At 32.0% G+C, this 27,938-nt stretch overlaps 1 protein-coding gene across 2 annotated transcripts; it reads left to right on the top strand.

The window, feature by feature from the left end:
* The first annotated feature begins 1,469 nt into the window (after positions 1–1,469).
* LOC114302940 (shaggy-related protein kinase kappa) lies at positions 1,470–18,756 on the top strand. 2 transcript variants are annotated; one of them, XM_028248052.2, is made up of 13 exons: positions 1,470–1,778; positions 9,690–9,941; positions 10,218–10,310; positions 10,409–10,468; positions 10,557–10,829; positions 12,473–12,547; positions 15,083–15,139; positions 15,222–15,362; positions 15,431–15,481; positions 16,017–16,112; positions 17,845–17,928; positions 18,045–18,147; positions 18,383–18,756. In XM_028248052.2, exons 2-13 carry the CDS (start codon positions 9,786–9,788, stop codon positions 18,469–18,471), a joined length of 1,278 nt encoding a protein of 425 aa, XP_028103853.1. In that variant the 5' UTR covers positions 1,470–1,778; positions 9,690–9,785; the 3' UTR covers positions 18,472–18,756. The 2 variants fall into 2 exon arrangements, with proteins under 2 accessions (XP_028103853.1, XP_028103864.1); XM_028248063.2 differs by having other exon boundaries at positions 1,478–1,778; positions 9,671–9,941.
* Positions 18,757–27,938: the final 9,182 nt, after the last annotated feature.

Below are 27,938 nucleotides of genomic sequence, written 5' to 3'. Positions count from 1 at the left end.
ATCTGCACCGTTCTAACCGCTAACTGCTAACCGTGGTTTAAAGTTTAAAATTTATAATCCACCAACCGAACCACTCCGCTCCGCTATATTTAATACATATATATTTTTTAACTTCCAATGAAATATCAATGTAAAAATGAGTGTGAGAGAGATTTAAGATATAAAATTTATTACAAATTAGTGGTTATATATATGAATTAGTAGTTATATATATGAAACATATTATGTAAAATTACTTTGTATTATATATTTAAAAAATATTATACAAATTAGTGTTATATATTATGCAAATGCATGATAATTAGTGAAAATATTCTTCAATCCTCCAATTCGTCAAAAACCGCCCAAACTGTAATTTGTCAATCCGTTAATCCGCTAACCCGTCATTCGATTTGTAATTTTACTCTCAAACCGCCCGAACCGCACCGCGCACACGCCTAGTAATGGTGGTGGTGGGGTGATGACATTAGTAAAATTAGTTTGAAAAATATTTTTCATCTTTTGAAAGTGAAAAATATTTGTTGTCAAAATAGACTGATTTTTTATTGATCATGAAAAATGTTTTTCATTAACTTTTATTTTTTATTATATCAAATATCAAAAAATACAAAAAAAAGAAAAAGAAAAAAAGAGAGAGATATAAGACCAATCTATATCTACTTCTCTTTTAATCAAATCAAATGTATTATTTTTAATTTCATACATATAGTACTAATGTATACCTATGTCTGAAGTTATAGTATAAATAAAATAAGTGAATAAAAGAAAAATAAAGAAATAAGAAGGAAAATAAAAAATAAAAAAATAAAAAAGAAAAAGGAAAGAAAGTGGGCAGGAGAGAGATTACATAAATGAAAAATGTGGGGAAAAAAAAGGTGGGAGAGTGAGAATTAATGAAATCTTGTCCCGTAATGAATTTAGGAATTAATCTCAACTTTTAAAACAAATATATTTTTAAGATATTTTGACACATTTACAAGAATTCTCCTACTTTATTATATAGAGATTTTGAATATATATATTTAGTTTGCACGTTTTTATAACTTAAGAGTTTATAGTTTAAGAAATAAATTAATACTTTTTAATAATTTATAGATTAATTTATATATTTTTATAATTTAAGAGGTGAAAATAATAATTGTCGATTATTTAGGAGATATGTGAATATAATCCTATATATAATTGTTAATTTTTTTGTATGAATAATCAATTTGGATAATAATGACTCGAATTATTAGCTGATTCCCGGGCCTAAGTAGCAAGGTGGCGGAACTTGATTGGTGGAATTAAACAATAATGCTTAATGATGCCATTGACACCTGAATATATATCCAGAGAGTAGTGGTTATTAGGTGCTGTTGGACGTGGTGTTTTAATGTGTTATAATTGGTGAAAAAAGTAAAATTTATAATTTTGTATCGAATAATTGAGAAAATAAGAGGACATGATATATAATAATTAATAAAAAAATATGAATATGCAACGCCCCACACGTATTGAATAGTTTTTCGCCAAAACGCTATCAGAGAAGACTGTCAGCAATCTACAGGAGAGAGAGAAACTAATCAGATCGACACTTCACGCTTCGCTGAGCCTGATCAATCTCATCGATCACCGCCTCATCTTCACATATTCATCACATACACAGTTATATATATATATATATATATAAATTATTCCTGTAATCCATCAATCTCAAAGACCATTTTTGTGAAATTGATTCGATTTTCAGTGTTATGCACCAACTCTGCTTCGAAATTTTCGCGAATTTCGTCCAGGTGAGGGACAACTACTGTACTTATATATATATATACACATAGGTATATATGTTTAAATTTCTGTATACAGATTATATGTTTGAAACGTTTAAATTAGGTTACGGGTTTTGAATTTGAATTCGTAAAAAATTGGAGTAAATTTGGGCTTAGATCTCATCAGGACCAGAATATATTTTTTAGAGTTGGACTCTAGCATAGATATCAGTTTGATGTGCGTGAAAAATAGGTAAAATAGGTCGAACAATGTAACTACCATTTTTGGCTGCTGAGAATTCGAATGAAAAAATGAAAGAAGATAATCTGAATTTTATGGATGAATAATGTTGGTTTGGATTGCAATTTGCAAACTTAGAAAACCTGACTTCAATTAGGCAGAGAGTAGAGTGGAGTGGAGTGGAGTTTTTCCGGCTTCAAGTAATAAATTAAAAGATTTAAGGGCGTGTTTGATTAGCAAGATTAATAGTGAGGAGATTAACAGCCATGAGACTAGTGTAGGATTTTATCCACCTGGATTAGTGAGATATATAATTCTCTATTGTACAAGTTTGTTTTCAATAAATTGGAAAAATATATAATCCCAATTATATCTATGTTTTGCAGTATTAGCTGTTGGATTAAAAAATCATCAATTTTGTTGGATAGAATTGCCATTGGAATCTAATCTGAATAATAAAATTTGCAACCAAACTGTGTAATGTGAATCCCATCAATTAATAATCCCAATCTTATGCTATAGTCCATCCAATCAAACAATCCCTAAAAGTATTATTTACATGTTCTTTATTATTTTTTGGTTATGGAACTGGACAATATCATCTGAATAACCCTTTTGGATAAAAACCATGCTCTGATATTAATATTTTCTATTTCATAATTTTCTTTTTTGATCTAATGATGACGACGAACAAATTGGTTCGTTTTGGTTATATGAAGGACATGATGGGGGGCTTTAATTTGGATCCCTTGTAAAACTTTATTATGAGTTATTATTCTATGTAAATGGCTGTGGATTTGTTGAACATCATATAATAGTTAGAATAGTTTGGATGAACTAACAAGGATGCATGGGTGCATGTATTTGTATTGGAATGTGGCGACATTATGAGATGAAAATAACATGGCAATTGAGTCATGTTCCATCGCTATTGAAATCTACATACCAATTTAATTTGTAGGTAGATAAGTACAACATATGATGGCTATATGCATGAAATCATTTTGTAAACTTGAACAATTGATTTAACATGATTGAGTAACAACTTGCCACGGAATTACAAAGTCATATTGAACCTAAGAGTTTCATCGTATGGCCATAAATAGCATATGGGGAAGTTGTGCCCTATGCCATGAATTTGTTTAGATGGCTTGGAATTTTCTCCTTTAGGAGGTCTTGTTCTTTGTGTTCTCTTTTCATAAGGAATTTTAGTTCATTTATGAATACAAGGATAGAATTTATTTACATAATGCAGATGTATTGTTAATGTAACTTTGGTGTTCTATCCCCTTATTTGGTCATTTTGTCTTCTACATTTAATGAACTCTTTGGTGTCTAGACTTTTTTTTTTTTTTTTTTTTTTTTTGAGATGATAATGAGTTTCAAAGTTAGACAACAAGGGCATAGGTTCCTCTCTTTTGCATGTATAAGTTTACCAAATGCAGAATTCTAAACCCCTGCTCTACCTCTTTTGAACCATTTTTTTTTTTGGAATAGCAACAAAGAATTTTATTAAACGTTAGCAAGAGAAAATGGACAGGACAAGAAGTCCCCGTACAAGGCAAGAAGTCAAAACAAAACAAAAACGGAAAGAACAAGAAAAATCCAATCACTAAGGATGGCAAATAGCATCTCAACCCCTAGAAACCAAGAAAAATGGAACTCTTTTAAAGGGAGAAGACACAAAAGCCCAAAACGAAGCCAAATAGCTCACCTTATCCCATAAAGATTCTATTTGGTTGGAGAGAAACGCACCTCATTTGAACTGATTGTGATGACCTACCATTTTTAGAGACTGTTGTTCAAGTTGACGTGGCACATTGATCATTTAAAATCAGTAACCAAACTAATGCCTAAATTCAATAGAATAGTGGCTTGAATCTAGATCAAACTCGGGGACTAAGAGGCTAAGTTGTATGGATTCATAAATAAATTAAAACCTGAAATTAAAGTTCAATTAAATTAAATGTAGGGGTACAACTCGGGCAATTTGAGGGGTTGCCTAGGTACAGCTCGAGTTATGCTGAATGTTGCCCAAGCTTGATTTGCAACCTGAACATGTATGCCCAAGCCCAACGAGGGCATAAGCAAATTCCCTAAATTTTCCACAAATTTGAGGGTTTTTTTTTTGTTTTTTGCAGGTAAGCAAAAACCTGATATCTGTAGTGGTGATTTGAAGTTGAGCATGACATGGGGCTTCGAATCCACCCTAACTTTGTGACTTTGATTGATATATTGGTTTAGAGAATTAATTGATTAATATGATCATGACCCGTTGTGGCTACAAGCCCAATGATGTCGTCAAGAGCATCACGTGATTGATAATTGAGTATGACCTATCTTTGTCTAGTACAAATTGTCTACAACCAACTTGAGTATGATTTGTTTAACTTAGTATAATTTCTTAATTCTCAATCTCTTGTATAACCAAACCAAGCCTTAAGTCCCATCAAATGGGGTCAGCTACATGAATCCTTCTTCTCCATTTGATTCTATCGAAGGCCATATCGTTAGTCAAATTAAGGAGATTTATATCTCTATTTGCCACATTAGCCCACGGCAATTTAGGTTTGCCCCTTAGCGTAACACTTCCATCTACCGTAATTGTATGGCATCTCTTCACTACTGCCTCTATTGGTTTCCGTTGTATTGTATATGACCAAACTATCTCAATCTATTCTCACTCAACTTATCTTCTATCGGTACTACTCCTATCCATTCTCAAATATACTCATTTCTAACTCTGTCTTTTCTAGTCTTACTACACATCCACCTTAGCATCCTCATCTAAGTAACACTCATCTTATCTACTTGTTGTTTCTTAGTTGTCCAACATTTCGTTCCATACAACATCGTTGGTCTAATAGCCATTTTATAGAACTTCTCTTTTAGTCTAATGGGTACTCATTTATCGCACAGTACCCCAGACGCACTGCTCCACTTAAGCCACCCTGCCTTAATTCTATGGACCAAATCCGCTCTAATCTCACCAGCCGTTGTAATAATCGATCATAAATAACGAAAATGTTCACCCTTAGGTAGTGCTTGATCCTTAATCTTCACTTCTCCTCTACTTCTATTGTTACTGTTACTAAAATTACACCCTATGGACTCTGTCTTAGTTCTACTTATCTTAAATGCTTTAGATTCAAGTACTTCTCTCTAAATCTCCAACTTAGTGTTAACTCCTTCTCTAGTCTCATCCACTAACACGATATCATCTGCAAAAATCATACACTATGACATATTATCCTGAATATTTTTCGTCAACTCATTCATAATTAAAGCAAAAAGATAAGGACTTAAGGTTGATCATTGGTGTAACTCTACAGTAAGTAGAAATTCACTTGTCTCTTCGGCCAGCGATCTAATAGTGGTCATCACACCTTCATACATATCCCTAATCACATAAATGTAGCCTTTTGTCATCCTTTTTTTTCTTTAACACCCACCAGATTATATCCTGAGGTACTCTATCATATGCTTTCTCAAGATCGATAAAAACTATATGAATGTCTCTTTCTTTTCTCTATATTTTTCTATTATTCTCCTCAAAAGATAGATCGCTTCCATTATTGACCTACCAGGCATAAATCCAAATTGATTCTCTGACACCTCTGTTATATCTCGCACTCGACATTTCATCACTCTCTTCCACACTTTCATTATATGACACATTAGCTTGATTCCTCTATAGTTGTTACAGTTCTAGATATTTTCTTTATTCTTATAGATTGGCACTAAGATACTCTTCCTCCACTCCTCTGGCATTTTCCTAGTTAACAAAATCTTGCTAAATAACCTAGTCAACCAAGCTACTCCTTTTTTAACCAAATATTTCCAAGCTTCAATAGGGATGTCATTTGGTCCTAAAGTCTTATTCGATTTCATCTTCTTAAGTGCAATCTCCACTGCAAAGTTCTTAATCTTATGATAGAACCTGTAGTCCTAGTTTTTCTTATTAATGCCTACTTTCTCCCCTTTTGACCTACCTCTATATTCCTCATTTAATAACTTCTCAAAATAGTTCTTCCACCTCCTCTAAATATCTTCATCCTTCACTAACATCTTAGAGTCCTCACTCTTGATGCACTTAACCTGACTAAAATCTTTTGTTTCCTTCTCTTTTATCTTAGCAAGTTTTGTATATCCTCTTCTCTCCCTTCTTACTATCTAATCTAGTGTATAGGTCATCATAAGTTTTCAACTTAGTCTCTTTCACTATTTTTTTGACTTCCTTATTAGCCAATCTGTAGCTTTTAAGGTTTTTCTCAGTTCTATCATTCTGTCACTTTTTAAAGTACTTTTTTTTCGTCTTTACTACCACTTGAACCTTCTCTCTCCACCACCAAGTTTTCCTAGAGTTGGGTTCCTTTCCTTTTGACTCTCTAAGAACTTCTCTTGAGATTCTCCTCATACAATTGGTCATCGAGTTCTACATAGTGTTAGCATCATCTTCCAAATCCTAAGTACCTTCTTTATCTATTCTATCCTTAAATATTTCTAGTTTATCTCCACTATCTTCCCTAGTTTGGTATTGCCCTTTAAGGCATAAATTTAGTACCAAAATTATTTGTTGAGACGTCAGGCTCTCTCCAGGAATCACCTTACAGTCACTGCATTTCAGACGGTCCACTTTTCTTACTAGAAAGTAATCTATTTGGCTTCTAATTGACTCACTCTTAAAGGTTATCAAATGCTCCTCTTTTTCTTATACATAGTATTGGCCACCACAAAGTCAGAAGTCAACGCAAAATTTAAAATACTCTCTAGCCTCATTTTTATCACCAAAACCATACCCACCATGCACCGTCTCATATCCTAGTTTATCTATTCCTACATGGCCGTTGAAATCCCCACCTATAACTAGGTTCTCTCCTACGGGTATCTCCTATAATACTTCATCCATTTGGTTCCAAAAATCTTTCTTAGTCTGATCATCTAATCCTACTTGGGGGCGTATGCACTAATAACGTTAATGCGAAATATAAGAAGCTCAAGGAAGAGTAAATTTAAAGAAGCGGCGATATTTGAAAATTGGAATAATTTCAAAGAGAAATGGATAGGAATCATACATAATCATATTTCTAATATTATTTTAGTTTTATTTTATGATTATTTTTATGTTTCTAGGATTTTAAGCATGAGGTATTTTGGTTATTTAATATTTGCCTACATGGGCTATAGAGGGTCGCCCATGGGTCATCTTGTGAGCCAAGTCATTTAATTAGTCTTTGTTTTTGTTTCTTATTTAGTCTTAAATTAGTTTTGGAAGTTAAAGATATTTTAGTAGCTTCCTATTTTAGTTTTAGTTGGTTTAGGAAGTCTCCTAGTCCTATATAAAGTCATGTAATGCTTATAATTTAATAGAGTTGATATTTTATAAAAAGTTGAGAGCTTTGAAACTTCTTTATGGGGTGTGTGATGCAATCAAACCCTAGGTGTGATGCCTATGTAATCTAAGTGTGATGCCTAGGCCTATCTTCTTCTCTTCTTTCTTCTTCTTTTCTGTTTTAGTTTACTGTTCACGAGTTACTATTCACATCCTCATAACAGCCCCTAAACAGTGCTAAAATCCAATTTTTTCATGCTTAAACTCTTATCTATTTATTATCCTAAACAAATTCTACTTGTCCCCCATATTCTTATTGCAATTGCAACCATAAAATCCAATTAAAATTAGACCCAAAAGCCTAGATTTGCTGCTGTCCCTAATTGTCCTGCATCAAACATTTACTATATTCTCTCCAATAACTAGTTTAACTAGTATAATTCTATCACTTTTCCTAATGACCGCAATTACGTTTTCTACAAGACTCGTGGTAAATATTATTCCTACCTCATTCCTGTGTCCATCCTTGCCACTATAATATAGGTTAAAATCGGTATTCTCTATTCCCTAACTTTCTCACCCATCCACTTAGTTTCTTGTCGCAAGTTATACTAACCCTCCTCCTAATCATGACATCTACCAATTCCATAGTTTTACCAATTAAAGTTCGTACGTTCCATGTGGCTACCCTAAATCTATAGTCTTGAACTAGCTTCTTTATCTGCACTCATCCAGAAAAAAAGCGGAAACCTTTGCTCATTTTTCACCGCACCCAGGTATCGATGCGGCGCCCCTTGCTCACTTTTCGAAACACCTGGAGGTAGGCACAACGCATCACTTAAGGGGAATGACCTAGCATTTAATCGATTCAAAGTAGGATTCATTTTCGTAAAGGATCCAAGCAACTTTTTACGTGTTGGTTGTCGACTACCTAACACACAACCCTCCTCTTTACCTGGGCTTGGGACCAACAGAGTTGTTAAACAACCCTGGCGGAGTTAATCTCTTGTATAACCATGCATTCAAAATCACAGATTTCAAATTCCATTGAATAAAATTGCCTAAGGTAATACAACTATTGTACTATCAATCATTCCTTTAAGTTACAATACACAAATCATCGTTACATGACTAGGGTTTCATCTAAACCCTAAGAAGAAGAGCCTAGTCACTCATGGAGAAGGAAGAGAGGACCATTCTCACTTAGGAGCCGCTTCCCAAAGTTTGAACTACCTTAGACTAAATTTGGAGACACATATTTACACTATGTTTCCTGTTCAATCCCACTTAGGTCAAAATTCGCATGTTTTAGTGTTTCTTTGCATCGAGCTCCGTGTGAACGCACAACGGGCTCCACCCATGCGTACAGTGCCAGTGGCAACTCCTTAAAATTTTAAAAAAACAATTCTTTGCAAAGGACCTCCACCCGGTTAGACCTCAAACTTCAAATTTGCTTTTGTGCATCCAGGCATCAATTGATTCTACTCTTTGGATCTCGAATCTTCCAAATTAAGTTCAATATCATCCTAAGATTCCGAAGGACGTGCACATATGCAAACCCATTAAAAACCATCAACCTAACAAGTGTGCTTTAGGGGGCCTCAATGTGTAGATTTTGGCACCTATCACACAGAAGCAGTTTACTTCTCTTTGGTTCAAGAAAAGGGACTTATGGTAAGGAAATTTTAAATTGGAAATATGATATGTTGACAACATGATGCTGTCAATCGACAATAACATTTGGAACATCTTTTTATCTCTGAGTTGAACCTCCTCATGACAGATCACCATTGCTTGAAGAGATAATTACAGTAGCAAATATACATGGGAAAACAACCCACTGAACCCATGAGAAATAACATCATTATGAGAATCACTTGGTCATAGTGATGCAAGGAGAGTACCATTGATAATGGCCGTGGTGATTGGGTGGAGAGGGCCATGGTGTCAGGATGCAGAATGCATACCATCTCTTTCACTCGGCAGTGAGGAATAGCATGGAAAATCGCCATGATGATGGATGGAGAGGATGGAAGTGGTGGGAAAGAGATGGACATGGACAAAATGACTTTTTGACTTGTCAATAAATAAACTCTTATACAAAGGCTTTTCAAGAAACATTTTCATTTATTGTACTTAACTATAATAAGCTTGTAATTTATTGACTTGAGTGTAATAATCCTTATTTCTTTTTCTTTCTTTCTTTCTTTTTGTGTGTGTGTGTGTGAAGGTGTTCTATGTCTGATGATTTATGCACTTTTTCCTTTTATTCATCTTTAATCATCATTGTGCATATTACTAGCTTTTTTTTTTTCTTTAATCATCTGGTTTTTATTCTGACTTCAGGAAATTGTTGTTGTATTAGGAACACAATTGTTTGGATGGGACGAAATGCCAAATCACGGAGAAAACTCTGGAGGGTAGCAAATAATAGCATTTGCAATACTCATTGAACATATATATGGCGTCTACTAGTGTAGGACATGGAGGGGTAGGAAGTTCCAGGAGTTCCAGGACAGTCAATGGCTTCAAGGGGTCATCTAGTTCTGTTGATTGGCTGGGAAGAGAGATGCTTGAAATGAGATTGAGGGACAAGGTGGACCATGAGGATGACAGAGTATGCATTTTATTACTTATTCAGTAATCTCTTCACTTTGCTTGGTTTTTAATACTCTTGTAGTAACTTCAGCTCCTTTAAATATTTCCTGTACTAAGGAACACTTTTTAGTATTGTGTTGAAGCATTTTAATCATGTATAAGGGCATTTTGCCTATAAAATGTTTAGTTGATATGTACAAAGCTTGGACCAAGATAAGGAACAGTTGCTTCTGCTGTATTTGATAGTGTCCGCTTGCTATTTCACTAAAGAAAGGAGGTCATTAATCAATTGCAGGATAGTGAACTGGATATAATTGATGGTGTGGGTGCTGAAGCAGGCCATGTGATAAGAACTACTATTGGTGGTCGTAATGGTCAATCCAAGCAGGTTAGCAGAAAATTTATTTGTATGAAATTCAAATGTTCATGTGGTCGTTGTTATTTATGGTGAATATTTTTGTAACACGTGTTTTGTTTGGTTGACAGATTGTCAGTTACATAGCAGAACATGTGGTTGGAACTGGTTCTTTCGGTGTTGTTTACCAAGTAAGAACTGTGATATTGTGTTGACTTACTAGTTATACTTTTTTCCGTTATTTTACATTATCAAGATAATTTAAGCTGTCTTGTGTAGGCAAAATGCAGAGAGACGGGAGAGATTGTCGCTATCAAGAAGGTTCTCCAAGACAAGCGCTACAAGAATAGGGAGTTACAGATTATGAAAATGATGGACCATCCTAATGTTGTTGCTCTAAAACATTGTTTCTTCTCAAAAACCGACAAAGAAGAGCTCTACCTTAATCTTGTACTTGAATTTGTTCCTGAAACTGTTAACCGTATTGCAAGGCAATACAGCAGAATCAACCAGAGGATGCCCTTAATATATGTCAAACTCTATACTTATCAGGCATGTAATAATTTGTCGTATAATTTTGAATTTATTTCCTGAACTCTGCACATAACTTCATGTGTATGCATGTTCATATAAGTGCACTCTCATGCTTGTATGTTTGTGTATCTGTATGTGCGTTTTCTACATCAATCTTTCATTGAAGTGTGATATCAGGTTTTTGCTTACGTAAGAATCTAGATAATTTTATCTTTCCCTAGGCCAGGTGATTAATGCTGTGTTTGGTTGGGGGATTTGTGAAGGGATTTGGAAAGGGAAATGGAAAAAGTAGGTGAAATGTGAATAAATCATACCTATATTTCACATAGTTTCACACACCTTTTCCCTTTCCCTTTCCAAATCCCTCCCCAAATCCCTCCCCAAATCCCCCAACCAAACACAGCATAAGTGTTTGTGCAGTTTTGGTTTAGGTGTTCTCTTGGTGTTTCTAGGTCCCTAGTTTCAAATTGTTTACAAACCAGTTCCCTTAGGTTTATTAGAGTTATTGGAACAACTTATTAACGTAATGATTGAAAGGGACAAAAGAATATTAAATTAATGCTAGGGTTTTCTGAAAATTCCTAATTAAATGTTATTTTGTAAAATCATTGATGTGTGGTGTCATACGTTGGTTTTTATACTGTTGTTGCAGTTTCGTCTGGTGTAACATTTTAGTGTCCCCTTCATTCTGAAATCTTACAGATGTACTAGTTGTATTGAATCTTTTGTAGCGACGTAATTTTCTTGGACTAATTTTGTTCGGTGTTCCAATAAATGTGGCAGTTTATTATTATTGTTATTATAAGATGTATAGTGAATTGTTGATCAAAAAATAAGATGTATAGTGAATTAGTGATACCATGTCACACTTTTCTTGATGGCATGTTAAGTATGAGAAATACACATGGTAATTGATGCGGGTACTACTAGAGCTTTCTCCAATCATTTTGGCAAGTATGCTTTGTAATTGATGAGAGTTGTCCAATTCGTTCAATATCACATTCAAACATTGTCTATTACATGTCTTAGGATGTACATGGCTAGAGGCCACTCTCCAATTTGATCTGGTTAACCTTTTTGGATCTTATACCCATGCTGTAGGTTGATGGTTTATATTCTTAGCTGATGCTTGAGTTAATGCCTTTACCTGTCTAATCATGTAGGCAGTGAATGAAATTCTGTATAGACAACACGATTTATCTTTAATATCATTGCAATGGTTAATATGTTATATATATATACACATATAGTTTTATAATTTGGTTTATCAAACATGTCGTTGCAACAGTTAATATATCATATATATATCCTTTTTCTTTTCTTCTTTTTTTTTTTTTTTTTTTTTTTGCAATTTATAATGTGGTGGTATCAATGTCATAGTACATGGTGTTTCTATAAAAGCTACATTGTTCTTCTTACAATGCTCCAAGCAAAAAGTTTAGGCGTCTCCTAATACTGCCTTTCCAACTTAATTAATGCTTGCATGTGCAGAACTAGGTTCTTTGCAATAAATTTGTGATGTCAATATGAAATATTCTGCACCAAATATATTGGGAAATTGAGTGCCATATGAATTGTTATATGACAGGTAGAGGCTGATTTATATTTATGTGGATTGCCCACTTTTTTATTTCTAGTTTCTGGGTTTATTTTGGGTGCAGATATGCAGAGCACTGGCTTATATTCATAATTGTATTGGTATTTGCCACCGGGACATCAAACCTCAAAATTTGCTTGTAAGATTCTTCTTTGAAAGCACAGATTTGGTAGTTGCAAGTTGCAATTCTTTGTGCATGACTGGTTATGATATGCAAATATGCATGTTCTGACTGTTTATTATGAGAAAAAATGTGCATAGCATCTGATTTCACTAATCGCATTGGTGCAGGGCAAAATTCATTGAACCTAGCACAATATCTAATATCCATTTCAACTTTCTTTAGGAGGATAAAATTCTAATGTCCGCCCGCACCTTGCCCCACAATAGGTGGCAGTCTAAGAAGCACGAACAGTTCTAAGAAGGTAAAGTGTCGTGTCCGACATTGATACGACACTTGTCAGACACTTCCCAACACCTAGACATACATGAAACTCATTACAAGTTAGAATAAAATAATTTGGAATCCAATGATAAAACAAAAATAATGTAAATTTATATATATTCTTCTCCTTTAGACTTTAGGCCCTATTTGTTTACAGTATATAAGGGGCGGATATGAGGGTGGGATTGGATATAATATGAGGTGGATCCCACCTGTTTTCTTGTCTCCCTATATCACATGTTTAGTTGCTTCGAATATAGGAAGTCTGGATAGTATATGGTGCAAAAGAGGAGGATATGCAATATAATATCAACCTCCCCATGGTATTGTATATCTCCCACCATCGGATATAGGAAATCTTTGATCCAAAGGTTAAAAATAATTACTCTTCTCTTATCTCATCCTATATCATATCTTAACCAAACATAATATAAGTGACCCCACAGTATATATAGTACATCTCATATCCTATAACATATTATATCTCATCTTTATCCGTAGGTATTACATATCCTCATCAAATCTTTATATCCAATCCGGACAATCAAACGGAGTCTTAAAATTTATTGTATTTGACTTAAATATTCATATATATATATATATATATCAAACCAAACCAAACCAAACCAAACCAAACCAAGCCTAGCCTTAAGTCTCATCAAATGGGGTCGGCTACATGAATCCTTCTTCTCCACACGACCCTATCAAAGGCCATTTCATTAGTCAAATTAAGTAGATTCATATCTCTATTTATAACGCTAGTCAACGTTAATCTAGGCCTACCCCGTCCCCTAACACTTCCATCTACCGTTACAGCATCGCATCTCTTCACTACTGCCTCTGTTGGTCTCCGTTGAATATGACCAAACCATCTCAAACGATTCTCTCTCAACTTATCTTCTATCGGTGCTACTCCTACCCATTCCCGAATACACTCATTCCTAATCCTGTCCTGTCTAGTCTTACCACACATCCACCTTAGCATCCTCATCTCAGCCACACTCATCTTATTTACATGTTGTTTCTTGGTTGCCCAACACTCCGTCCCATACAACATAGCTGGTCTAATAGCCGTTCTATAAAACTTACCTTTTAGTCTAGTGGGTATTCGTTTATCGCACAATACCCCAGACGCACTTCTCCACTTACACCATCCCGCCTTAGTCTAATGGGTATTCGTTTATCGCATAAAATATATAAATAATTTTATATATTTATTATATGTCATATATAAGAATAAATAATTATTATATGATATATTTATTTATTATATGATATATATATATATATATATCATATAATAATTATTTATCCTTATATATGACATATAATAAATATATAAAATTATATATTACACATATCCCTCACCTGTTGTGTCCTACATATTTTGAAAATTTTCGTGTCATATCCGTACTTCTTAGGTGACATTAATGGCCTTCACGGTGATTCTTGCTTGAACATATTACTTTTATTTAAAAATAAAATGTGGTATTATCACATGGCTGGCTCTTATACCAAATGATATGAACCCCTTGGGTAGAAGTCACTCTTGAAAACCGGCTTGTAAGGGGAGGGTGCCCAAGAGGCTTATATGCACATGGCCAAGGCCTATGTTAACTGATGTGGGATCATAATAGGCGCACATAATCCCATGTTTGGCCCTGAAAAAATGGGCTAGTAATCCCACATTCAGTGGGATAACTAATACCACCCCCTAGTATTATTATCCTGGGATATAGGACGACTTCAGATTATCTTGGCCATTCCATCCAATGGTCAAAAATCATTGGCCCCACCCCCATGTTGACCAATCCTTTATTCTACTCTAGCCAAATATAGTACGAGTAATCATAAAAGACAAATTTAGTTCCGTGGTATATGTCATCTGGTCCATTACCCCAAGAGATAATCTGTCTCCTCTGATCCCATCCTGCAAACAAATGTAGCCTTGAGGAAGATTAGAAAGCAAGATGATATGGTAGAAGGATTAACAAAAAGATGTTTTGAATGATTAATATATTTTATAATGTCAGCTGAATGGTGGGAGGAAAAAAGGATTGTTGCTAATTAAAATGTAATATGGTGCCTATCTAGGTTGGTGAAAGGACAATATTTTTTAATCCAAGTAGATAGGTTAATTTTTTAGGTTTTTTTGTAGTGATATCTTGTAAATGCAATCATCTATATTTTATTTTTAAAGACAATTAATTTCTAAACGATTGCATCCAGGTGAATCCGCACACGCATCAGCTGAAACTCTGTGATTTTGGTAGTGCAAAAGTTTTGGTAAGTCTTTCAGGCAACATCAACTAATCATGGTTGTATCTTGTTTTTTTCCCTGAATTTAGTTGTTATATTATTGCATCAGGTGAAAGGAGAACCCAATGTTTCCTACATCTGTTCTAGATACTACCGCGCTCCAGAACTCATATTCGGTGCCACTGAATATACGACTGCTATAGATATATGGTCTACAGGTTGTGTGATGGCTGAATTACTTCTTGGACAGGTAGTTCATCTGATATGCGTGTTTTCTGTATCATTGATATGCATGTGACTGAACAGCTTCGTGTGCAGCCTTTGTTTCCCGGAGAGAGCGGAGTTGATCAGTTAGTTGAGATTATCAAGGTATTTATGATCTCTTCTGTTTTCTATTCATCTGGCCCAGAAAATTTTACCAGAATTTGAGGCATTGACTTGAATATTGAAAATCAGTTGTCAATCATTAGTAGATGCAAAACTGATTGATAGACACAGTTTTTAGAAATTCAGAACCAAAACATTAAGTATTGGTTCCATGTTTTAGATTTCTGCTTCATATTTTCATCAACCTAGTTATGAAATTGATTCCTGAAATTTTGTCTTCCTTGGATAAATGTCTTTTTCAAAAGTGGATATTTCTGTTGATGTTTGTTCACTAACATCAAGCATTGCAAATTTGTAACCTTATATGAGATTTTCATCTTATATGTGTATTTAAAAAAGGAAACAAGGAAAAATAGACTTCTATTGTTGTAAGTACAGAAGACAGAAACATATAATGCTTAAGCTTGGAATATTCTAACAAATAGCTTGCATCATCTTTCAGTTATTAAAATTCTGAAAACAGGAATCTATATGGAACTATCCCCCATGGAAATAAAGGATAATGATTGTTACACAGGTTTTGGGAACACCTACCAGGGAGGAGATAAAATGCATGAATCCAAACTATACTGAATTTAAGTTCCCGCAGATAAAGCCTCATCCATGGCACAAGGTATACCCAATTTATTTTCCCTTTTTCTTCACTTTTATATGATGTTTATAATAAATTATCTTTAGAAGTTAAAAATGTCTTCTACATAAATGATAGTCATATTTGGGTGGAGCTAAAGTTTGGAAGTTAGGACTAATGTCTTGATTGTTTGGCACTTGTATTCATGTGTTGTTATGGTCCAGCTGATGGCATCATGCCATAATGAGGCCTGAAAAGTACATTGGAGTCTAATTAATACATGGTTTGGAATATGGTAACGTGAAGTCTTTTTATGCCCTTGGAATATTGAGGGGGTTTGTTTTTTCTCATTTCCCTTTGATCTGGCTGGGCTTATTGGTAGGAAGTTGAAACCTGAAAATTTGCAGAGCAAAATGTCATCTGGGGCACTAATAAATCTGTCGCAGTCTACCAAAATGCCTGCAAATGTTTCAAAAAGAAGTATGGAGACAGGCATGGCATACTTAGGTGCCTCGCAACATCGTGAACTACAGCAGGCCTAAGTTTGGACAAGGACAGAGCTATTTGGTTTAACTTGAATGCTTTACAAGGGCGAGAAGAGGCCAAAATGGAACATGGATTGGGGCATTGAAAAAAGACTTGATAGGTTACCTAACTGAAAGCCATCTTAAAATTAAACTCCCAGAAGAGCTAAAACAAGTTCGTCTAAGGATCCCGTGTAGTTGTGATTGAAAGCACTCTGTTTATTTGCCTCAGGGTATGTGCTTGGGTTGTCCTGTGTGCATGTATGGTGCCAATGATGTGAATTCCTGGTACTTGCCCAAGGCATGATATATGACCATGTGTGACTATTTTCATTTATCTGTGGATCAATGTAATATTAGTGAAGTGAGATGGCAGTCCCATTATTCGTTTCTTCTAATGATTTTGAGATACCATTGTACGGTAAATGTTTGTGTTATTCATCATTTGCTGGTTGTACTAGTGCTTGGTTGGTGTTCTTTCAAAGTTTGGCCACGTTTGGGAAATGTGGGCCACTACAGGACTCAAACTTGGTAATGGGACTGTTTGGTGCAGCTTATATGAGCTTTTTATAGCTTTATATATATATATATATATATATATTTTGTTCTGGAAGTCTGTGCCAAACTGTTTGGTGCAACTTTTACTTATAGCTTATTAGGTAAGCCAAAATAGCTTAAATAAGCTAAAAAAGCTAGGGGAGGAGTACTTTTGGCTTCTGTTTTTTTATTATCAACTTTCAACTTACAAGGGGAGTCTTGTTTATTTTTTGGCGGGGTAGGGATGATTTCTTCGTTGTCCAGTTAAGGACATTTTGTTAAATGCTTGTAGATCTGGGTGAAATCAAAACTACCTCAATTTTAGTGAAGTGAGATGTCGGGGATCCTATGAGCTAGATAGCAGGTCTGGTGATTGGCATTCAGGAAGTGGCAGTGATTTGTATAGGTTTCACACATTAAGAATGTATAGTGTGGAAAGTGAACAATTTCTCTGTTGTGGTGCATGGAAATCAAAGATATCTTGTTTTGCTTTCAGGAAAAAGGATTTTAATGATTTAACTGAAACCTTGTATGTTGTGTTTGTGTATGCCTGTTCATTCTAATTTTTGTCAATATTATCCGGTTTATGAGTTGGCACAATTTTGATGATGCATGCCCCGCTTTCTGCTTTAATTTCTGAGCTTACTTTGATTGATTTTATTTGATATCCTTCTGGATGGTAGATTCACTGTGACTTTATTCTCATATTGTAGGTCTTCCAAAAACGTTTGCCTCCAGAAGCTGTGGACCTGGTTTGTAGGTTTTTTCAGTACTCCCCCAATTTGCGATGCACTGCTGTAAGTTCTACCTTCATTGAAATCGCTTATCAATATATATTATCTTATATATATAGCTATATAATTAAACACTGGTGGTGAAGTAGCTTACCATAGTTTCTGTGGTCGTACTTCAGTTGGAAGCTTGCATTCACCCTTTCTTTGATGAATTGAGGGACCCCAACACTCGCCTTCCGAGTGGCCGTCCTCTTCCTCCCCTCTTTAATTTCAAACCACAAGGTCAGTTTTGACTTGATACCTAAATCAAAAAAATGCTTGTCATATTGCGATATCATTTTTTTTTTTTTTGCTCCTCAGCTTCCTTTTTCTTTTTTTTTCTTTTTTTTTGATACTGAAGATACGGCTACATTTACAATTATGTTGAAATGCAAATCTTACAATAATTGAAATGACTTGTATTTAATGTCTCAAATTTCTCAACCTTTTTACAACATGCTTCTATCCTCTATGGCAGAGCTATCAGACATTCCACCTGATACTCTCCATCGGCTTATACCAGAGCATGCTCGAAAGCAGAATTTGTTCATGGCTTTGCATACCTAGCAGCAGCTGTTTTCAGTAATTTTTGCGTCTTTGAAATTGCCTCTGGAACGGTAGTATGGTCTTGTAGACATCTGTAAAATTCCACTTGCCCTATGTATCTATATATTAATGCTTGACACTCCGATCAAAAGATTTACAATGGAGTTCCCAGGACAATTGTGGAACACGAGGCTTTGAGTTTGTATGTCAATGGAGGTGTTTTCTTTTGATTTTGTTGAGGCATATTTTGTAAGGAGCCTTGTTACTAAGGGGATGCAGAAAAAAAACTTAATGCTGAGCTACAAATGATAACTTTTTTTTCTTTTGCTATTTAACCGCAGTAAAATATTTTCAAGCTGCCCTAGCATCACTGCAGCTAGACAAGTTTTACTTTCTTTCCTTTATTTTTTACCCAACCAAACAAGGGCAATGGGGAGAATGCCTAACCAGTTTATGTCCTTTATTTGAAAATGTTGGTGTCACGTATTTCTCTTTTCTCACAGCTCACGAGGTTATTTGGATTTTTCTACACCGTGTGAAAGGAAATTGTGTAATACTAAAATTTTGATGCTTATCATTATCATGTTTTTAAATTTTAATTTTGCAATAATTAGGGATGGGGATTGTAGCATTTGTACATTCAGCTGCCACCTATAACGAGTGTAGAATGTGAGAAGAATCATCAAAGATTTCTTCAATAAAGAAACATTTTATCTACCAAATCAACTTTTATCTCTTTACCTCCTAACCTAATTAAAAAAATATAAGTAAAATTGTTTTTAAGAAAAATAATTTTCATCAAAAGTAAAAGAAAAAAACAAATTTAAATTAGAGAAATGATAAATTAAACAAAAAATAATTATAAATTTATAAAAATGCAGTAAGTTTATACTCAATAAAAGAGTGTTACTAATAATTATAGTTCAACCTTTCAGTGTGTTCTTGGACCTTCGCTTACAAAATTAATCCACTATTACTATACTCCTTTCTTTAGACCTTCATCCCTGCCAACTCATTCATAAGAATTGGGGTTCCTGCTAGCAGGATACCTTGAGGCCTATTAAGGGCGTGTTTTGAATCTTTTTCGATAATCCGAACCATTCATATTGTAAAGTTCGTCGAGTAGATCATCCACACAAAAAATCAACTAATTTGAACATTTGTAGCAATATAATAATAGCACATTTATTTTTGAAAAAATAAACGGTTACCATAATTTTTAAAAAGAATTAGGACTTAATCAATGGGTTATAAATGTCCTATTAATTTGATTTTTTATATGGATGATATTCTTGACAAATTTTATAATATGAACGGTTCAGATAATCAAAATACACTCGGTAAATATCTCTATAGACCCTCACAGAAGGGCTGCTGTGTCATAAGGCGCAGTAGGAACCTTTAACCCTCCTCTAGTATCCTCTCTTCCTGATTACTATAGCTCTAGCAGTCCCTTTTTCTAGCTTCCCTAGATCCTTCTACCTTTAGCGCCACCCCCAACCCTTCTATTGTCACAATCTACAATATTTCCTTATTTCGCAATCTCTCCTTCCTACAGATCATGTTGCCTTCACTCTTTATCATTTTGCTCATTTCTCCATCCATTTGTTTCTCTATGTCCCCCAATCACTGGAGGGTGGGGAGGGTTGGGGTGGTGTGCGAAAGGTCAAAAAAGTAGGATTTGCGAGAGTTAAAGGATGTGAGGTAGGGATTGCAATGGTGGGATATTACAAGAGTGGTGGAAAGCAATTGTTGATATTGGGAAATGACTAAAAGAGACTAAGGAATAAATAGGGTGGCATGAATCGGGATGAGAAGAGGTGGGCAAAGGTGGAGAAGGTTGAGGCATTTTCCAAACTAAGCCTAACAACTAACCTATTTCTCAAACTAAGCCTAATTTGGTCGAAATTTCCAAAATAAGCTGAAGCGTTATTCCAAACCACGCTTTTACCATATTTCTGGCCCAGTTACGAAAAATTGATAAAATCATAAAAAACGTGGTTACAAACCACGCTTTTAAAGAAAACTGTTTTGTAAATAAAACGGGGTTAAGAACCACGCTTTTAATGAAAATTTGGTTTTAAAAGAAAGCGTGGTTCATAACCACGTTTTTAAGAAAAATTTTCTTTTAAAAGAAAGCGTGGTTCGTAACCACGCTTTTAAAAGTCATATAAATTGGCCCTCCCCCCCTCATTTGCAATCACGCTTTGTATACTTCGTTTTTTTTCCCCACCCACGCTCTGCTCTCACTTCTTGTTGCTTTCACTCTCTGTCTCTCTCTGTGGGTCGCTCTCTGCTCTCTCTCTCGCTGGTATGACTGTCTGTCTGTCTCTCTCTCTCAGTTTGAATTTTATGTGTTTGTTTTGTTTGTGAAAATGTGAATGTGGATACAATGTGGGTAGAATAGGGTTTGTGAATGTGAAAATGTTGTGAATTAATGAAAATGCTGGTAGAATAGGGTTTGTGAATGTGAAAATGTTTAGGTAAAGCCCCGACAAAATCTCTCCAAAACTGTGCAAAATGTTTTTCTGGGGAGGATGAGTGTCTCGAGGCCATTATTTTCTTTTTCTTTTTTAATTTTTAATTTTTAATTTTTTATTTGTTGTTTTTATTTTTGTCCATCATCGATCTTTTTTAAATTATATTTGAATTATATAACAAAATAAAATTTTAATTTAAAAATTTATATTTAAATAACAATTTAAAAAATATCAAGTAAATTAAGCAAATATTTAATTTACATTTTTTCATATTTTTTTTTGCTTTTATATTTTCAAAGTCATAAGCGGTGATCATTGATTCAATGGTAAAATCTTAGTCTAATAATCTTTGATATGATATTTATACTTGCTTGTTTGTGGTTTTATTTTTATTTTTTTTATGCCACATCATTACAGCTTAAATCAGAACTCTAGTTTTAGAGCTCTTAATCACTACTCTTCAGACAATTTGTGCTATTTATTTTTTAAAATTTTTATGTATAAATTATTTATGTAAATATTAAATTGATCTGATAATCGTACATATAATTTTATCATTTTTAAAAAAAAAATAATGGATGCGAAACATAATTTGAAAATTACATAATTTATTTTTAAATATTAAAATAATAAAATTTGGTAGCTAAGATTGTTTATCAATACGATATTTTATATGAATAATTTATATATAGATATCTACAAAATGACTGACTGAATTATAGAATGTGGATTGAATAATAATAATAATCAACAGTTGTGGGTTGGTGTCGGTTCAAAAGTGTGGTTACGAACCCCGCTTTCTTTAAAAACCAAATTTTCATTAAAAGCGTAGTTTAACCACGCTTTCTTTACAAAACAGTTTTCTTTAAAAGCGTAGTTTTTAACCACGCTTTCTTAATTAAAAGCATGCTTTGCAACCACGCTTTTATGATTTTATAAATTTTCCATGCCGAGGCCAGAAATATTATAAAAGCGTGTTTTGGAATAACGTTTCAACTTATTTTGAGAATTCTACCTAAACTACGCTTAATTTGAGAAATAGGTTACTATTTTGACTTACTTTGGAAAAAGGCCCGGAGAAGGTTGTCAAAGTTGGTGATGACGGGAAACGTGTTATCTAGAATTGATTATTGTGGGTTGAAATCTATATTTATTATATAAGAAAAAAGGGGTTTGATTTTAAAAAAAATAAAAATAAAAATAAACTCAGCATTTATTGATTTCTCCAACTCACAAACTTTTTTGACTTTTTTCATAATTACTACAACACCCTTTTTAATTACTCCCATACACTATGGTTACACACAAAAATAAAAAAGATAAAAATTTAGCTATGGATCTCAAAAGGATATAATATCTAAATTTGAATTATAATTTAGTAATATAATTATCTATTTTTTTGATATATGTCTATCAAAATTTTAAATCACTTAATGAGACAAATTAATCAATTTTCTAAAATTATTGCTTTTTTAATTTATAAAATAGATTAAAAAAATAACTGATTTATTTATTTAATAACAAAAATATTTCATAATCTCTCCATCCTAATCTCTCTCACTGATTTCCCAAAAAAATATTAAAACTTAACTTCCTTCTTTTTTCTCCAAAAAATTAGATAATATTTTTCATGAAAGTTGTAGATATCTATCTATATCTTATATATTATATTATAACGTAACAAAAAAAAAATCAGATATATATATAGATAAAATTAATAAATTTGATTTTTATTTATTCAGTTAAAATCTTTCTTTTGCATCTCAATATCCAATTTTAAAATTTAAAAATCTTTAAAAGTTTATCTAAACAAATCTAATTTGAAAATATTTCCAACCATTATACTTTAAATCAATAAAACTCACATGTTTATCACAAATCTAACTCACATCATAACTTACCTAAATAATAATAGTTAAAAACATATAGAAACCACAAATAAATTAAATTTTTTTTAAAAAAAATAAATATCCACAACTCCATCTTAAATAAATTGAAAAAAAAAAACCCCCGAATAGAAACTATACAAAAATAAAAAAAAGATAAGAATTTAGATATGGATCCAAAAAAAATATGACAATATCAAAATTTAAATTATTATTTAGTAATATAATTATCTATTTTTATGATGTATATATATCAAAATTTTAAATACTTAACTCCAACTCTAAAATTTTTATTTTATTATTTTTTTTTTTTACATGTGTGATTCTCTTTCTCTACTGTTGGTTTGCTTTTGGTTTCAATTTTAGTGAGATTTATGCGTTTGTTTACAAGTTTGCATGATAGAGAATAATTATTGGTGATTATAGTTGCAATTGAAATATTTATGTACGTTCCATGCCAAAAATTTTGATCGAATTTTGTTTTCTTCAGTGAAGACCATAAAATTGAAGTAAAAAAAATGGGTATCAAATTTTTTATGTTTTTTGTCATTTTATTTTATAAAAAATGTGAAAATTTATTGAGAATTCAAGATTTTACTATAACATTAGATTTTTGTATAACTAGGTAAATTTAAAACTTTTAAATATCATTGTGTTCTTGATTTTCATTCTCTTTCAATCCCATTAGACCATTACTGTTATTTGTTAATTATAATTTAATTGATTGAAAGTGAAAGCGTAATATAATTTTTCATATATATTATTGTTAATTTGTTACTACTATAGTTGTATATAATAGCATAATATATAGGGATAATCTCTAAATATAATTTCTATTTTTTTATGTGATTAAAATAATCCATCTTAATAGTATATAGAAGAGTTAGATGGTTTCTTTTATCTATAAAAAACCTAATTTATTTTTTTTTCACTTTTTAATTTTTTAAATTGAAATAATCCATCCTAATAGTATATCGAAGAATAGATGGCTTCTTTAATCTCTAAAAAATCCAATCTATTTTTTTTTTACTTTTTAATTTTTTAAATTGAAATATCAATTGTTTATATCCATAAAACAAAACTGATAAACATATATCAAAAAGCTACACATATTTTTTTCTTTTTCTTTTTTTTTTTCATTTTTTAATATGTAGGATATTTACAAATGGAAAATGTTTGACATCCCAATTTTTTTTCATAATTTAACTTATAATGATGTAGTCATAAGTGTTAATTTTTATACAAATATGAAAAGAGAATTAATTAAATTATACATTTCAACTAATTACATACTCAAATTTTGACTATTTCAAGATATTAGTTCATTGTAATTCTAATTAAGAGAATCTTCAACCCTTAATATATTTTTTTCTCAAATTATAATTTGATAAAAATTTTAAAAAATGAAATATTGAAAATTATTGTTTTTTCCATCAAAAATGGTGAAAAGAAAAAAAAAATGGGATAAGAATGAAAGTTCTTTCAAAAATTGATAAAAATTTAATGAAAAAGTTAAAGTAATTCATATCAAATCAAAATTTTAATTCAAATTTAAAATCATATTAGATAAAAAAAATTAAAAGAAAATGATCAAAGTTTGAAAATATTTTGAAACCTCTACAACAAAAATAATCTATGGTGACGAAAAGTAGTAAAGAGAATAAATTTCATCACTAAAGAAGAATAATCCGTGACGTATTATAAAATTTTGTCACATATAATAAAAAAAGTAAAAATAATAGGTGTTGAAATTTATTTTCGTCAATAAATACTTCTTTTTAGGTGGGAAAAAATTAAGGTTGCGTTTGGTAGAATTTTGTAAATATGATTTGAGAGTATGAGTTGTATTTTGAGTTTGTGAGTTGTGGAATTATGATTTGAGTGTAGAAAATTTGTTTGGTTATGGTTTTTTAATAGAGTGTTGAATTGAGTTTTGAATTGTATGTGAAATTAAGTTTTGAAAGTTTGATGTGACATGCAAAATAAGAGAATTTGTTTAGTGATAAGTTTTCAAAATAGTTTTCAAAACTTAATTCAACCTATAATTGATAATCAAACACACAACTCATAACTCGATATCCATATTTTTTATCAACAGTCATAACCAAACTATTTTTTAAATACTCAAATAAAAAAATGATTTTTTTTCAATTAATTGTTTTTAAGTAATTTTTTTGAATAATCTTTTTTTCAAATAATTTTTTTTTAAATACCTTCTATGTCAATTATTTTATGTTAATTAATTTTTTTGTCAATTCATTTTTTATTAAAAATATTTTAAAATTATTTAGAAAATTAAAATATTTAAAATATTTAGAAAATTAAAATATTAAAAATATTCCGAAAATTAAAATATTAAGAATATTAAAAATATTCCGAAAATCAAAACATTAAAAATAATTTTTTTTCAAAATAAATATTCAAAAAATTTAAATCATAAATATTTAAATAATTTAAATAATCTAAAAAATTTAATAAGTAAAAAATTAAAATAAACATTCAAAATTTTAAATCGTAAAAATTTAAATAATTTAAAATTTTAATATTTTAAATTTAGAAACAACTTTACACTCAAATCGTAATCAAACACATAAAATAAAACACAATTAAGAAATTATTTTTAAAACTCATAACCAAATACATAACTCGAAATTCCATTCTACTTTCATAACTCTACACTCAAATCGTAACCAAATACATAACAAAAAAATTAAAATATTTAAAAATATTTTTATAAAATAGAGTTTGCATTTATTTTTATAAAATATTTTAAAATTTAAAAAAGTAAAATCGTAATATTTAAAAATTAAAAAATTAAAAAAATTAAAAAAATCCTAACATATTTAAATATTTAAAATATTTAAAAAATTAAAATATTGATCTGAATTGAGTTTTGAAAAGAGTTTTGAATTATGTGTTTGGTTATGAGTTTTGAAAAGTAATGATTATGTTTTGAATTGAGTTTTGGGAAATGGGTGTAGAATTATGATTTGAAAGCTCAAAACAAACACCACACTCAAATCAATGGGTGAAACTATAATTTGAGAGGCTTATCAAACGAAGCCTAAATTTCATCACCATAGGTTTTCCTTCTAATTTTTTTGGGTGGCGCTAAAATTTTGAGACTTTTAATGAGAAAAAAATTTGTCACTAATTATAAAATTATTAATGAGATATATATTTTTGCCACTAATAATTTGTAATATTTTTAAGATTTTTTGGTGAGATTATTAATGAGATATATATATTTTTGTCACTAATAATTTTTAATATTTTTGAGATTTTTTGGTAAGAAATTAATGTTGTCACCAATTTTGGTGGGAAAATTTTGAGTATCGAGTAGCAATGAAAAAAGGGAGCTGATAAAATATGCACCTTATTAAATAGTGCACATCAGTACCCATTTATTCTAAACCATTAGATATTTATAAATTAATCTCAACCATCAAATAATTTGATTAAAAATATCGAATGCCCTCTCAACCGGTTACAATTTTGTTCACCGATTGTTGTATGTTACACAACCCTCTTCACTTTGTTTACCCAAAGCCATTCTTCAGACCAATCCGAAGCTCCTATTCGCCCTCTTCAGACACGACTCTGGAGCTCTCTTCAGAGACGACTCCGAAGCTCCTCTTCGCCTTCTTCAGACACGACTCCGGAGCTTTCTTCAGACACGACTTCGAAGCTCTTCTTCGCCCTCAAAGACTATCCCGCGAACATAACGTGCCCTCGACTTCGCCTCAAGGTATGTCTCTCTCTCTCTCTCTCTCTCTCTCTCTCTCTCTCTCTCTCTCTCTCTCGCTGCAACTTGTTTCTCTCCCTTTCTCCATCTCCATTCTATGAAACCCTAGACCGAAATCCCCTTCTTCGAAACTGCCCCTTTCACCATTATGAACTCACTAGGTTGGTTTATAAAATTAGGAAAATATGATTTGAATCAGTTTGGGTTTTTGATGTTTGTTTGCTTTGGTAGTTGTTTTGATTTCATATATATATATATATACTTGAAATTTGGCTTGAGTGTGTGAAATTTGATGTGTGGGTAATTGAATTTTGTACTCATGTAACTGATATGAGACTGTAATTTTTTATTTGTTTATTGAAATCTGTTTATGTTTGTAACAATTAATTTTGTGGTGGCTTGTTTTTCCTATTAGAAAGAAAATTACAGTGGTTGGGATGTATTACCTTTAGCAATTGTTTGGGAATTGTGGAAAGTGAGAAACGAATGGATATTTTGATGTTACTGTGACTTCGTTGAATACCCATTTAGTTATTTTTGTTTTTTTTTTCAAAAGTGTTAAAAAAATTATCTCTAATTATTTCATCAAATCTCATGAAGGGAGAGTTATTTTTTTTTATCAAATTGAGAACCAATAAAGTAAATTTGAATTTGATGAGAAAAAAAAATGAAGCATTGGAGATGGGTTTTCTTGATCAAATTTGATGAAAAGGGGAATTTTGGATAAGAGGAAGGTTTTTAAAAAGATTTTAATGAAAGGGTTTGAGTAGTTCATATAAAGTCAAGTTTTTTTTACTCAAATTTGAAATCAAATTAGTTGGAAAAATTGGTGAAAGGTTGGAGATGCTCTAAAATGGTTTATGAGTTACCTTGGAGATGATGAAATGCCAAAATTTGATAGGACTAAGGCCTAAATTAGAAAATCTAAAAGGTATTAACAATAGAATAAAAGTTATAAAATGATGAGATTTTTAAAACTATATGAGGACACCAATGTCTTACAACTATTTTTGGGATTCTATGTTTGAAGAGCAAATTATTTGTGCAAAGTTTATAGAAATTTAATTTAGCTACCTAGTTGTTATGATTTGAACTTCTAACTGACCGTGCAAAGAAGTAAAAATAGTGATATCTATAACTAGTGGTGTGATTTGTAGAACGTGTGTATCTTAATGTGTTGAAATAAACTAGCAAGACTGATAGTTAAAAAGTAAGTTTGTGATGATCGGTATAGGTTGCTTGCATTGGGCTAGGTTGAGAAGCATGCATTGCAGGCATAAGATCAGTTTAAGTGTGATGCTTGTCTTTTATAAGAGCCTTGCTTCTTGGGCTCGAGCCTTTGGTTTTTGAAGCCGCAAGGTTTTGTTGTAAGCTGCT

Source organism: Camellia sinensis, chromosome 2 (assembly GCF_055761805.1).
Source record: "Camellia sinensis isolate YWXY chromosome 2, ASM5576180v1, whole genome shotgun sequence".
Taxonomy (NCBI): domain Eukaryota; kingdom Viridiplantae; phylum Streptophyta; class Magnoliopsida; order Ericales; family Theaceae; genus Camellia; species Camellia sinensis.
This window is presented reverse-complemented; position numbering and strand designations above follow the sequence as displayed.